The sequence below is a fragment of the Tasmannia lanceolata genome, unplaced genomic scaffold, assembly GCF_043159265.1.
Source record: "Tasmannia lanceolata isolate RefF3 unplaced genomic scaffold, GAP_Taslan_0.1 ptg000015l, whole genome shotgun sequence".
Lineage (NCBI taxonomy): Eukaryota > Viridiplantae > Streptophyta > Magnoliopsida > Canellales > Winteraceae > Tasmannia > Tasmannia lanceolata.
This window is the reverse complement of record NW_027518692.1, coordinates 31202606-31215668: the sequence shown is the minus strand read 5'-3', so window position 1 is coordinate 31215668 and position 13063 is coordinate 31202606. Positions and strand designations below refer to the sequence as shown.

General features: G+C 36.8%; 1 protein-coding gene and 1 non-coding gene across 2 annotated transcripts; both read left to right on the top strand.

Annotated features, from left to right (window-relative positions):
- Window positions 1–884: 884 nt before the first annotated feature.
- On the top strand, window positions 885–7195 carry LOC143845586 (Cysteine proteinases superfamily protein). The gene is made up of 2 exons (XM_077353964.1): window positions 885–1098; window positions 6269–7195. The coding sequence occupies exon 2, from the start codon at window positions 6300–6302 to the stop codon at window positions 7026–7028; it is 729 nt and encodes a 242-aa protein (XP_077210079.1). The 5' UTR covers window positions 885–1098; window positions 6269–6299; the 3' UTR covers window positions 7029–7195.
- A 1275-nt stretch (window positions 7196–8470) lies between these two features.
- On the top strand, window positions 8471–8596 carry LOC143847647 (small nucleolar RNA snoR111). The gene has a single exon (XR_013235172.1). It is a non-coding gene; the product is annotated as a small nucleolar RNA snoR111 (small nucleolar RNA).
- The last annotated feature ends 4467 nt before the right edge of the window (window positions 8597–13063 follow it).

Here is a 13063-nt window from a genome sequence, read left to right as displayed (position 1 = left end):
GAATCATTGTTTTTCAGTAACTTTTTGTTTCAAACCTTAGAAAAATATTGAGAGAGAAACCAGAGAAGTTACGGGACTCATCAGCGTCGTATATTCTTATCCAAGACTTGTATCATTTGATAATGCCATTGCCATGTGAAATGCTAGAAACATGTGAAGTGTACAGCTAACCCAATCACGAAAGTTTCATAAGGGGACTGGAGCAGGCTACCATGAAACAAAAGATCTTCTTTCTAAAGAGATTCAATTCGGAACTATTATATGTCCAAGGTCCAATATTGCAATCATTTCAGAGGTTTTCCCTTACTTTGTCCATGTCAACAAAAAATTTGAAAAACTTGAACTTTTTCAGAACAGATCCGAGTCAAATAGCAATGATTCGAAGCACTTCTTTTTACATTATACTATTTCGGAAACTTAAAGACTCGATCATAGGTCCTAACAAAATGAGGTGCTTATAGAAGGTTAGGCTCGATTTTTGGGTATGACCTATTTACGTTGGGCCTAACAACTTAATAGTTTTAATCTTTTAACAAGGTGTGCTCGGCTATATTTAAAAAAAGAAAAAATTACGTGCACCTACGTGAGGGGCACTATATAATGCGCATTTTTAAGAAAATGCATTGCGCCCTACGTAGTCCTTAGGGTTACGATCATCCTATGGACGCGATTATATGGGCAATGCCTATTTACATCGGGGCCAACAAATGAACTGTTTAGATCTTGGAATAAGGTGGGCCCAAGTAATTCTTTTTTGGAAAAATGCGTGTTGTAATGTCTCCAAATGTAGGTATACGTTTTTTTTCTTAAAATACAGTGGGGCCTACCCAAAGAAGCAAAATGTTTGTTAGCCCCCACAAGGAGTTTTGAGGGCGTACTGTGTGCGAGAGAGATTGCAGAACCGGTTGTGCAGGCCAAGGGCGTTGAATTAATCTCAGAAAGGGGCGAATTTATCAACTCCTTTATGATATAGTTTTCGGCAACTTATATACACGAAATAGGAAACTGAAGAAATCTCTCTCTCTCTCTCTCTCTCTCTCTCATGTTTCAATTCCTTCTTGTTCTCACAATCCCAAGAAAAAGAAACCCACGTTTCAGGTAGGTCTCGATCTTTCTCTTATTAGGGTTTGTTCTTGACAAGGGTTAGACCCTCTTTGTTTTGGATTTTGAAAACCTTATTGGATTGGTACCCACAAACGGTTCTCAAAATCCAAACCAAACATGGTTTTAATTTTTTTTTCTCTTCTCTTAGTCCTTGTTTGGATTGCAGGGAAATTATGGAAAAGTTTGGAAAGGAAAAATATTTGAAAATTTTCCTTCTTGTTTTTAGACATGACTTGAACCAACCCTATTCAATTTTTATTTAAAGAAACCTTAAATTTCCGATGATATCCCACTAAATTGAGAGAAATTCTTTAAACCAACCCTATTTTTCATGATAAATTCTTTTCTTGTAATCCGAACAGAACACATTCTACTAGTTTGGATTGCAGGAATTTTCCGGAAAACTCTAGAATGGAAAAATATTTTTAATAGTTTTCACCTGTTTTACATTGAAAAAACAAGAAATTTGGGACATAGTTTGAGTTACAAATTTTTTGCAGAAAATTCCTGCAATCCAAAGTGGGCCTAATTACAAAGAAAACTGAAAGAACGTTTCTGTTTGGATTGCAGGAATTTTCTGGGAAACTCTGGAAGGGAAAATTATTTTTAATAGTTGTTATCTTTTTAACAATGGAAAAGCAAGAAATCTTGAAAAGAAGTATATAAATTAAATTTAGGTGGTTTAAGATACTATTTTCATGTGTAAATTAAACAATGGAAAAGCAACAAAATTTGGAAAAAAATTTCTGTTCCAAAATTTTCCAGAAAATTCTGCAATCCAATTTTATGGGTAATTAAACAATTCTGTAGTTTGTTTATGAAAACTAGCGAACATGCATTTTGCTCCTAGTTTCTGATTCCCAGTTGCCAGATAGAGTTTACGTTTTTAACTTGCATTTTGCTCATTTCTTAGCTTTTCCAAATAATTTCTTCAATCCAAACAGGTCTAAGTTATCATCATTTCTATATCCTGTTTTGAACTCAGCTATCACCTTTAACCCAATTCTGGGAATAATCTTTTCTATGCATGTTTCATATCCTCTTATGACCCAAAATTTGGGGGGTAAAGGAGGACTGAATGTAAAGATTTGCGCCATGAAAGGTTCGCTTATGTGGACTTTAGCGTTACAGAAATTTCAGAAAAGTATTTTAGATTGAGAGAAAACCAGTTCTGAAATTTCAGGGGTGAAAATAAGGTTCTAGGATTCTTAAGATAGGTTTCTGAGGTAGGACTTTGATCTGTCATACCTCAGTTTCAGGAAAGGTTATGGGTCTGGAAAAATATTGTTTGAACCATAGTGTCTCGAAACGCCTTGGGTGGGTGGGAAACTTGTTTTCCTGGAAATGCGATTCCGAAACATTTCCGAAACATGAAAAAAAAGAGGGAAATGTTTCCGAGAAAGGGGAGAAACATATGTGAAACATGTGAGAAACACGTAGAAAACGTATGGGAAACATGTGTGACATACGGAAAATGTTTTGTAGAATCACACTAAAAAATCGTGGAATGCATATGAAGAAAGAAGACAATAGGATATATGATAATAAAAAATAAATATAAGTAAAAAAAATTATACTAAAAAATAAAATATGTAATGAAATACATAAATTATCTATGTATGCCTATAATTTAAATAAAAATTATGAAACATATATTTCGTATTTCTCTTATGTTTCGTATGTGTTTTCCTTGACATTTCTCCATTGTTTTTGAAATATTTCCAATGCGTTTATTGAGATGCTTCTCAATGCTTTTCTCATATGGTTTTCTATTGCTTCCCGTTTCTCGTTTTCCCTCTTGTTTTTAAAGTTTCTCGTTTTTCCTCTTTTTTTTTTACGTTTCTCATTTGCCCTCTATTTTTTACGTTTCTCGTTTCCATTTCATGTTTTGCTTCCTGAATTCGTATCCCAACCTGGTAAATATGGATTGAACAGTACTGTTCTTAATGACTCTTCCAGAATAAATTTATGTAACAGAACAAGTCTGTGACAGAAATTGCACACAGCTTCAAACTTACTGCTGGGCATATCTATTGGCTTGGTAAGGTTGCGATTAAGGTTGGGTTTAAGTTTATATAAGGTTTAATTTGTGGGTGAATTAGGACTGTTAAAGTATTGTCTGTGCAGATCAAGAATCTGTAACAATCTAACTGATAAAAAACTATAGAATTTTTGTACAGGTAGGGAAATTATCTGGTGTGAAAGGTATTGGGTAGCAGGGTTTAAAGGGAAAACTATGGATTCGAATGGGGTTTAGTGCAGTATTGTAAAGGTAGACCAAGGAAAGGTGGTCAAACGCTTTAAGAGAGTGGGTTAAAAGTATAGATTTATAATTTTTGGGCAGTCGTAGGGTTTTAGGTAACCCAAGGTGATGTAGGACCTGGAAGAGAACTTATTGGCCTACTATCTGCATCACAAGGTTGGCCGGTTATATATGGGTTAGGAAGGGTGATACGGAACGAAGTTTGGATATGGGTTATATGTCAATGTGTTGAGGGTTTATTGGAAAGGTGAAAATCAGTAGTCAGGGGTTTGAAAGGATTATGTAAGGCTCGAGGGCTTGGAGGAGATTCTGAAGCTAGAGTTTAAAAGTTTAAAAGATGGAAACTGATATAAAGGTTTGAGGATGGAAGGCTAAGGACTAAGGTGATGATGGGAGGTAGGAGCAATGGATGCCATGGATATGGGACATTGATGGGTTTTTTTATGGTACTAGGGCTTGAATGTTTGCAATAGGCATAAGAGAAGATAAAAGAAGAAAAGGAGAAGAGAAGAGATAGTTCAGACTTCAGAGCGCTTACATAAAAAACAAAGTTTAGGATCTGTAGAGGAAAGGTCAACACTCCAAGCTTGAGAGAATTTAATTTCATTTAATTCAATGGTTTTCAAGGCCCAAAGGCCTTACATATTTTATAGGCTATGCAACCACTACAAAAATCTTGAATATGGAAACCTACTAATCCATATCCGTGTTGAATAATTAGAACACCTTTTCGATAATAAAACTCCTCCTTAGCTCAGGATTCTATATTCTACCAATAAGAAATTGAAAAGTTTCCAAAGACTCTCTCAACTTACTAATTTTAAACCCTAGTCCAACCTTTACATAGACTTTCTAGTAATCCTACTACAACTCTTCTAATTAATCCTCCTACAACTAGGGCTCCTTGAAAACATGTGAATTGCCTGTGGGCCATCCTCGACTTAACTGACATTACCTTATGCCATGTATTTGATAGGATCTAGCCACTAAAATGTAATGGCACTTGCACAATAATTAATGCCCCAAAGTGATATTGACACCTGGGATTTATAATGATTAATGACACTCTTAAGAAAATATGGTCCAAAGTTGATAACGGGACTAAAAGAATTAGGACCCATGGATGGTCCCCCATCAATCACTCATATTTTTGGAATTATGTTAGGAGAACAACATTCACAAGCCTATCAGTTGAATGCCTAATGTGTTTCGTTCTAGCCACATGCCAATATACATACTGATTCAGATATCTAGATTATTGTTTTTTTGTAATCGCAAGATATTGTATACACCAAATTCTTGAATATATGATTTTTCAACTGTCAGTTATGCTAGTGTGATGCCATTAAAAAAAATAAGTTATGCTAGTGTGATTACATGATTATTGGAACTTATGCATTCCCTGCATGTAAGGTTCACAGGCCTATCAATTGAACGGAATGCCTGATGTGTTTCGTGCTAGCCATGGGCCAATATGCATACTGATTCGGATATCTAGATTATTGCATACACCAAATTCTTGAATATTTGATTTTTCTACTGTAAGTTATGCTTGTGTGATTACATGATTATTGGAACCTATACATTCCGGCCAATATACATACTCATTCGGATATCTAGATTATTGTATACACCAAATTCTTGAATATATGATTTTTCAATTGTGAGTTACGCTAGTGTGATCACATGATTATTGGAGTCTATGCATTCCCTACACATGGAAGGTAGAACAAGTATTTGTATGGATGAAATCCAAATTTAAGCTCTGTGTGTGTGTGTGTGTGTGTTTTTTTTTTTTTAGAATAGTCAAATTCAAGTGGTGTTGTAAGCACTCAACTCAACTCAACAAAGCCTTTTTCCCTAATTAGTTGCGGTCGGCTAAATGAATCTTTTAGAAAAATTTCTGGTGTTGTAAGCACTATTAAAAAACAAAAAAAATATAATCCCCATTCAATCGTCAACTCGTCTGACTCAACTCACTTTTACCTTGGCCGAGTTCTTGTCAGAGTTTAAGTTTTCCCTTACTAAGTTAGTCAAAATCATAGTTATCGAAAGCTTCTAGTTAGGTGGGAAGCTCGCTTCGGAAGCTAAATTCTTCTTACTTCCTAATTTTAGGAGAAGCTCACTTCCTTCATGCTTCATCTTAATTAAGAATATGCTTCCAATTTGGTTTTTTTTTTTTTTAAATGTTTTCTCCTTTTGATAATGGCGAAAGAGTGTATTTAAAAAACCTAAAAGCTGATCTTAAGTTTCAAATATAACTCATGTGAATCTTTTTCTATAACTTAACATTAAATCTACACGAATAGAACACGTAGAACTATAAATCCGTACAACATGTAATTCTAATCGGCGGAGAAGTCCTCTCTACTAGGTATGACCCTAACCTACATTAACTCATCCTCCCTAACCTGCTACGAGCTTATCTTTTTCTTTGCACTTATTGTTTGCTTCCAATGAGGCTTATTTATTACATGCTTCATATTGACTTTCAATGATGCTTTCCATACATTTCCCGATTTCACTAGGTTTTTGCTTCCCGTCTTTTCTACTTTCTAGATCCATCGCTTCTCACATGCTTCTCACACTCTCACCGCTCTGACTACTAGGTCAAAACTCCTTTGACTCGTCCGAGTTAATTAATAACTGCCCATGTAACCATGTCACTCATTGATTTGCCTAGGTCGACTCTCTTTTACCTTGGCCGAGTGAGTTTTGAAACACTAGTTTTAAGTGACAATGGTAATCTCGAGTTTTGTAACTTTTTAAGAAAACGATGTATGTTTTAATTCGTAATGTGTAGGAGGTTATCCAAATTACCTTTCTGCATTCATCAATAGTATTGATCATAACTCTTCCTAACAATCTAACCTTTTTAATTTTGATTGATCCACTTAACAGGCCCCTCTAGAGTACTTGCGGTTTCTACTACATGGCTCCATCCAAAGGCAATGATAAGATTCTAAGTTATGAGGATGTGGTACTATGGAGATCAGATTTGGACATCCTTGGCGGTCCCTATTATCTCAATGATCGCATCATTGAATTCTACTTCAGCTATCTCTCCTCCACGTATCCCTCCCAAGATATCATACTTGTTCCCCCTTCAATCTCATTTTGGATTACAAACTGCCTGGATTTTGAAAGTCTCAAAGATGTTATTGAGCCTCTAAAACTGTCCGATAAGAAACTTGCGATCTTTACTGTCAATGATAATGACGATGTGAACGAGGCCGAAGGGGGAACACATTGGAGCCTGCTTGCATATGATAGGGATACAAACACATTTATACACCATGACAGTGTTAAGGAATTAAATGGACGGTGTGCGAGGAAACTTTATAAAGCTGTTGTGGGATTTGTGGGTGATCATGATTTAGCAAGCTCTGCTCGCTTTGTCGAAATCTCTACGCCACAGCAAAAGAATGGTTATGACTGTGGTTTATATGTCTTGGCCATTGCCAAAGTGATCTGCCATTGGCATATGGATGGATTGAGGAAAACGGGGGACCATTGGTTTTCTTCTTTGGAGGCACAGGTTGATGCATGTGCAGTAGCTGAGATGAGAAATGAAATTTTGAGACTTATTCAGAATTTGATGATGACAAGAAGTGAGGCCAACATTAGAGCATTCTCTCTGGAAACTAATGTGGAAAGGTGATTCAGTTTTTACATTTCAGAAAAAAAAAGGAGATATAGCTTGCATACGTTTTGTAGAAATGGGCTCCTGGCTGGCCATCATTGCACCATCTCTGGATTGAAACTGAGGCCATAAACATGGTGTTATGGAAATTTTTTTCAACTTTTTAATAAAGACTACAGTGACTATAGCTTGATCAACACCAATTGGGTAGATTAAGACAGTCTAGGAGGGTTTTTTCCCCCTTGCTCCGTTTCTTTTTATGTAAAATGGGCCGTAATACAAATTTTACTCCCATTTTAAAGTGGAAAAATGGGTACGAAATTTGTTTTACGGCTATTTTATGTAGAAAGAAATAGAGCCTCAATGAAATCAGTTTGCAACAGAATCTCAGCTTGACCATTTCCTTCAGAAGTAGGACTGATTTTAATTCCTTTTTTTTTTCCTTACTTCTAAATTTATACTCTTGATTGATCTTGATCGTTGTTTTCGATCAATTTGACCTGTTTGCTCTTGTAATGCTTGATTTGGGCTATTTAGATATCTAGTCTGGTGGATTTGGACCTTGTTTTTTTGGGTAGGTAAGCTGGGATTGAACCTCCCACCTCACCATTGAAGAACATAGTCTTTACCAATTGAGCTAGAGGCTCAACCCCAGGGTTTAGGATTTGGACTTCTCGAGGTAAATGCATCATGTTGAGTGCGTTTGTATGGTCCTATCAGTTGTTATCTACGAAAATGATGAATTTCCCGTGATCTTGTATCAGCGTGTGGTCAGATTGATTAGTTTCTGTGTTTGATTAAGCTAATTAGGACAATCATGTCTCATCCACTAGACCGATTGAAGTCACTTAATTTCGAGTGAATTATGCAAATGGGTCCATCTATATATGATTTGAAAAATATGGCCCACATTCCTTGGAATCTTGAGTATGTGCTTGCTAGGTTCTCCTCTGCTTCATGTTAGTAGTCCCCTCAAGCTGTGGGGTGGGCGCAACTTGGGCGTAGGGCTGCACCCATAATCGACCCTGAGTTGCACCCCTAATTCCCTGTTGGTTTGAGATTATGAAACGAACAGGGCCTCAGTTTGTGAAGCATTGAGGAGTTGCCATCAAAATTTCACCAACTATGGGACATTAATACAGGATCAAACTGATGAATGGTCTGGATCAAGATGATTTCATCAATGTGAGCTTGATTACGACATCATCCTTCCATGTTAGACTAATCAATGGATAAAGAGGACTTTACATGATGCTTATCACTCCATCTCATTGGGGTTATTCGGTAATTACAATAAACTTTGATGGTAGTTTCATGAGGGAAAGTGGAAGGGAGTTAGATCATCCGGTTATAAAAGGGAAAGAGAGCTAGGGTTTCTTCCTCTCACACTTTCCCCTGGATGTGTTTGTGTTTTTATTTGGGTGTTTGTTAGTGTTTTAAGATCTCTGTTTCGTTATTTAGAGAGAATCGGGAGGCTATTTTTATTTGGCTTCTCTGATTGAAAGAAACAGAGAAAAATAACAAGTCGAGAAATCGTTTCAGTCGCTACTTGTACCATTGGCGATTCGATTGTTGCTCGACCACATCTTTTTCTCTATATTTTTCCATTCCTTTTTAACTTTTCCCTTCTTGTTACTTCTTTCATATGTTTGAGATTATTTACTAACATTTTTCCAATGAGAGAGAGATAGCATGTGATGTTAATAATCTTCACTTTGAACTGATTTGATGGTGGGTATAACCCAACATCCATGTGGAGAAAACACAAGTTTAATGGCTGATGCTTTTTCTCTCTCATTTTTTTTTTCTTTTCCCAATTTAGATTTAATGTTTTGCAGCTTTTCTATTAGCATACAAGATCCCAATAAAGTCTATATAGAAAGAAATGATATATTTGTCTTCTTTTCTTCCCCGGCCAACCCCTTCTTGTGTAAAAAGAGTAGTCATAAATACACCAGAGGGGTAGCCTGAAGAAGAATATATCATTTAAGTTTGAGGGAAGGGTTGGTTCTCCTTGCAAAATTAACTTTGGATTTGAAATCCTATTTTTATTTGAGAAGTGGCTGACTACACAACCAAGAGAGGCCCAATCCAACAAACCTTCTAAAGACTAGACCAACTCATAGAAAATTCCCCTGGACTCCAAATTACTCATTCAACACAAATAATCAACTTCTATTCAACTCCTACAGTATATGTGAAAACAATCTAGGACACAGCCACCCAAGGACTCCATCACAATAGAACCATACAAAAATAAAGGAATAAAAATAGTTGGAGACTCTGTTTTTGAAAAAAAATGAAGGAATGAAAATAGTAAATTGGACGCAACATTCCACTGTTCCTGACATAGTGATGCAAGTGAACTCCGAACCGAGCTAGATGGATGAAATCGTAGAGTATCTCCCCTCCGGCAAAGTTCCCAGATAAAAGAAAGACGCTCGGAAGCTTATGACATAGTCATCATTGATTATGTTACGAAGTGGGTCGAAGCTGAGCCTCTTGCTACAATTATCGAGAAAATTTCACAAACATTTTGTTTTGGAAATTAGTAGTGTGCCTATTCAGGATTCCAGGAGTCCGCATTGCTGACAATGGCAAACAATTCAACATAGCGCAGTCCAAGAAGTTCTGTGACTGGCTGAGCTTTGATTACCGGTTCACCTCGGTAGGACATCCGTAGGCAAATGGGCAGGCCGAGGTCACGAACCGAACATTGTTACAGGGAATAAAGTGGGGGTTGCACGATTCCAAAGGGCTCTGGGTCGACCAATTGGACAACATACTCTGGGTGTATTGCTTCACTGCTCGGGCAATTATCCCTGTAGAATGAAGCACAGGGAGTGGTTTCGGTATGATCCTGCTTATTTACCGGCTTCTGCAATTTCAAGTTCCACATGCAGCTCTATTTGAAAGAAGGAACAGGCCAACTTAGAAACTTTATGGTGTCTCCGTTTGGCTGCCAGTAAAAATTTTATCCTAGGGAGTTTTTAATCCAAACAGTGAAGTCAACGGGATTTGCTAGGTTTTTTTCCTACAATTCCTAAAATCCCCGCCAAAATTTAGGAGTGTCATTACCAAATATGAGAAGGGAAGAGAGAAAGATAGAGGATATCATTCCCTAGGAAAGAAAAAGAGGGGACAAGGAGTTCATGTCACCACAAAAGCAATCATTATAAGAGTGGGACTAAAAAAATTCAAGTGCTAAAAAGCAACCAAACATGGGATGGGATGAAAATTTTACTAAAAACTTTCTAGGACAAAAATTTTACTGGCAACCAAACGGTTAAGGTCTGTTTGGTAAAATTTAAAACCTAGGAAGTTTTTAGTAAAATTTTTGTCCCATCCCATGTTTGGTTGCCTTTTAGCACTAGAATTTTTCTAATCCCACTCTTGTAATGATTTTCTTTCTTAGGGAATGATGTCATCTCTCTTTCCTCTCTCTCTCCTCCCTTCCCATATCTGGTAATGACACCCCTAAATTTTGGCGGGGATTTTATGAGTTGTAGGGAAAAAAAAACCTAGCAAATCCCGTTGACTTCACTGTTGGGATTAAAAAGCTCCTAGGATAAAAAAAATTTACTGGCAACCAAACGGAGCAGGGTTTGTGCTTGATTAGACAAATGCTAGATGTTTATTCAACTAAGGATTTGATCATTTTAGTAGGACATATGCTCATTACTTCTATTTAAATCATTTGCCAGTAAAATTTTTGTCCTATGAAGTTTTTAGTAAAATTTTCGTCCCATCCCATGTTTGGTTGCCTTTTAGCACTAATTTTTTTTTAATCCCACAAAACATCATTTGGGATCTTTTTAAAAAAGTCCATCAGTTTAGAAGATGGGACGGCTCTTTAGAAGGGTTGGACATGTTGGTAACTCAGGTAGAGTTTGACATTGTTGATGTTTTCATCCTCCTCTATTTAGAACGCAATGTAAGAATTTTTCCCCTCATCTCAAGTTGATGGTAGATGATGCGAACTGATTGTCTTGATAAAATTTGGTTTCTGAAACTAATGTTCAAGCTTTGAAAGTTCATCTAGCTTCTGCTCTTGCTTGAAATTTTCATTAATAAATGTCTGAGTTGTTCTTATAATTAGATCATTTTTTCTCAAGTTACAGATGTCTCTTGCATGTTGTGCCTCAACTAATGCCTTTCTCTAGCGTAATTATCTAGCTGATTATAGCCTCGAGGTACTGTATGATCCTTGCGCAACTGCAATTTTGTTAAAGGTCATCTTTACAACCCTCATCATTATACTGCAGAATGGATATTTGGAAATGTGATAACTCTTGTTCTATGCCAAGATTCATAAATGTGTGGAAAACCATAAATCATCAAACCCTGCAGCAAGAATATGTGGAGGCAATAGATTCAGAAATTCGTAATTGGGGTAGATTATATAACTAAGAACTTTGTGTAGGGTTAGTAGGAGTAATCATTTGGCCGCAAGTAGTGTTTGGATTATCTTGAAATTGATAATCCAAACCTTGATGAGTTCTAACTGAAATTTTTGACTGGATTCACAAAATTGCTGATTATAGGACCATTAACTCATATTACAGAAAGCATTCCGGATTCCTATTAGAGTTTGGGTTGATTTCCCTCCTATAACTGAAACAAATAGAGGATTTGCTTCGTTTGTAGGTAGCCGTGGGGTTATTGTTCTACATCATTCTTGCAGTTCCAACACTGATTTGCATATTTTTGGCCACAGTTGAGGCCTATTTTTATAGCATGTCGTTCATTGTTAATATGTGTATTACTGAAGGATAGATAGAGGTTGTGTTTTGCATTGCAAGCGAAACATTAAAAATAAATAGCCGTTGTTCCTCATCCATTTTCGTGTACAACTAATGTGGATTGCCGGCTAAAACTTGATGCTCTATTATAAAAGAAGATTGTAACAAAACAAAACAAAAAATCGCAAGGGGCAACAGTAAGCATCCATGGAATATCTATTATTTTCTCAAAGATACAGTGTCCCTCATTTCTAGTATGAACCTCTTCAAATCTCGCAAGCATAGAAAAGAATGGGGTTGAGCCTCTAGCTCAATTGGTAAGAGGATGTGTTCCTTAACCAAGAGGTCAGAGGTTCAATCCCAGCTTACCTATCAAAAAGGGTATAGAAAAGGAAATTGTGCTGCAGATTCATTAGCCAATCATGCTAGTTCTACCAGGCTTGGTGAAACTTTTTGGAACTGATTACATCTCCCAGGAGACACGATGTCAACATGGTATTCCAAATATTCGGGTTAGATAATTATTTTATATGAGAAATTATACGATGAAGGGAAAGTTTTATAAGACAGATGTGAGGCCATCCATGCTGTACGGCTCAGAATGTTGGGCCACCCAAAAGCAACATGTGCAAAAGATGAGTGTAGCGGAGATGCGAATGCTTAGATGAATGTGCGGCCACACATGGCTAGATAGAATTAAAAATGAAGACATTCGTAAAAAGGTGAGAGTGGCACCAATTGAGGGGAAGATGAGAGAGCAACCGCTTAAGATGGTTTGGACATATCCAACGTAGGCCTTTGGATGCTCCAGTGAAAAGAGGCGACTCGTTCCAAATTGATGGAGCAAAAAGAGGTAGGGGTAGACCGAAAACAACTTGGGTAGAAACAGCAAGAAAAGACTTGATAGCTAGGAACATAACAAATAACATGACTTTGGATAAGATAGAATGGAAGAAAATGATCCACGTAGAAGAACCCAACTAGAGCTAGGATTAGAGCCGGATAGATTCATTTCACCTTCATGAAATTTTTCTAAAGGATTCATTTAGCCGACCCTAACTAGTTTGGGACAAAGGATTTGTTGATTTGAGTTGAGTTGAGAGAAATTATACGATGAAAGGTCGTATATAAACATAAAGGTGGTGCGGAAGAGGTACCACCCTTGATATTTGATCCAAGGGTACCTCCTCAAAAAGTGAGCTGTTGTTCGATCAAATATCAAGGATGGGATGATGGGTACGTGTTTAAATGGCCCTTCATTGTATAATTCTCATTTTATATTAGGATGTGTTTCTATTGTGGATTTCCTTA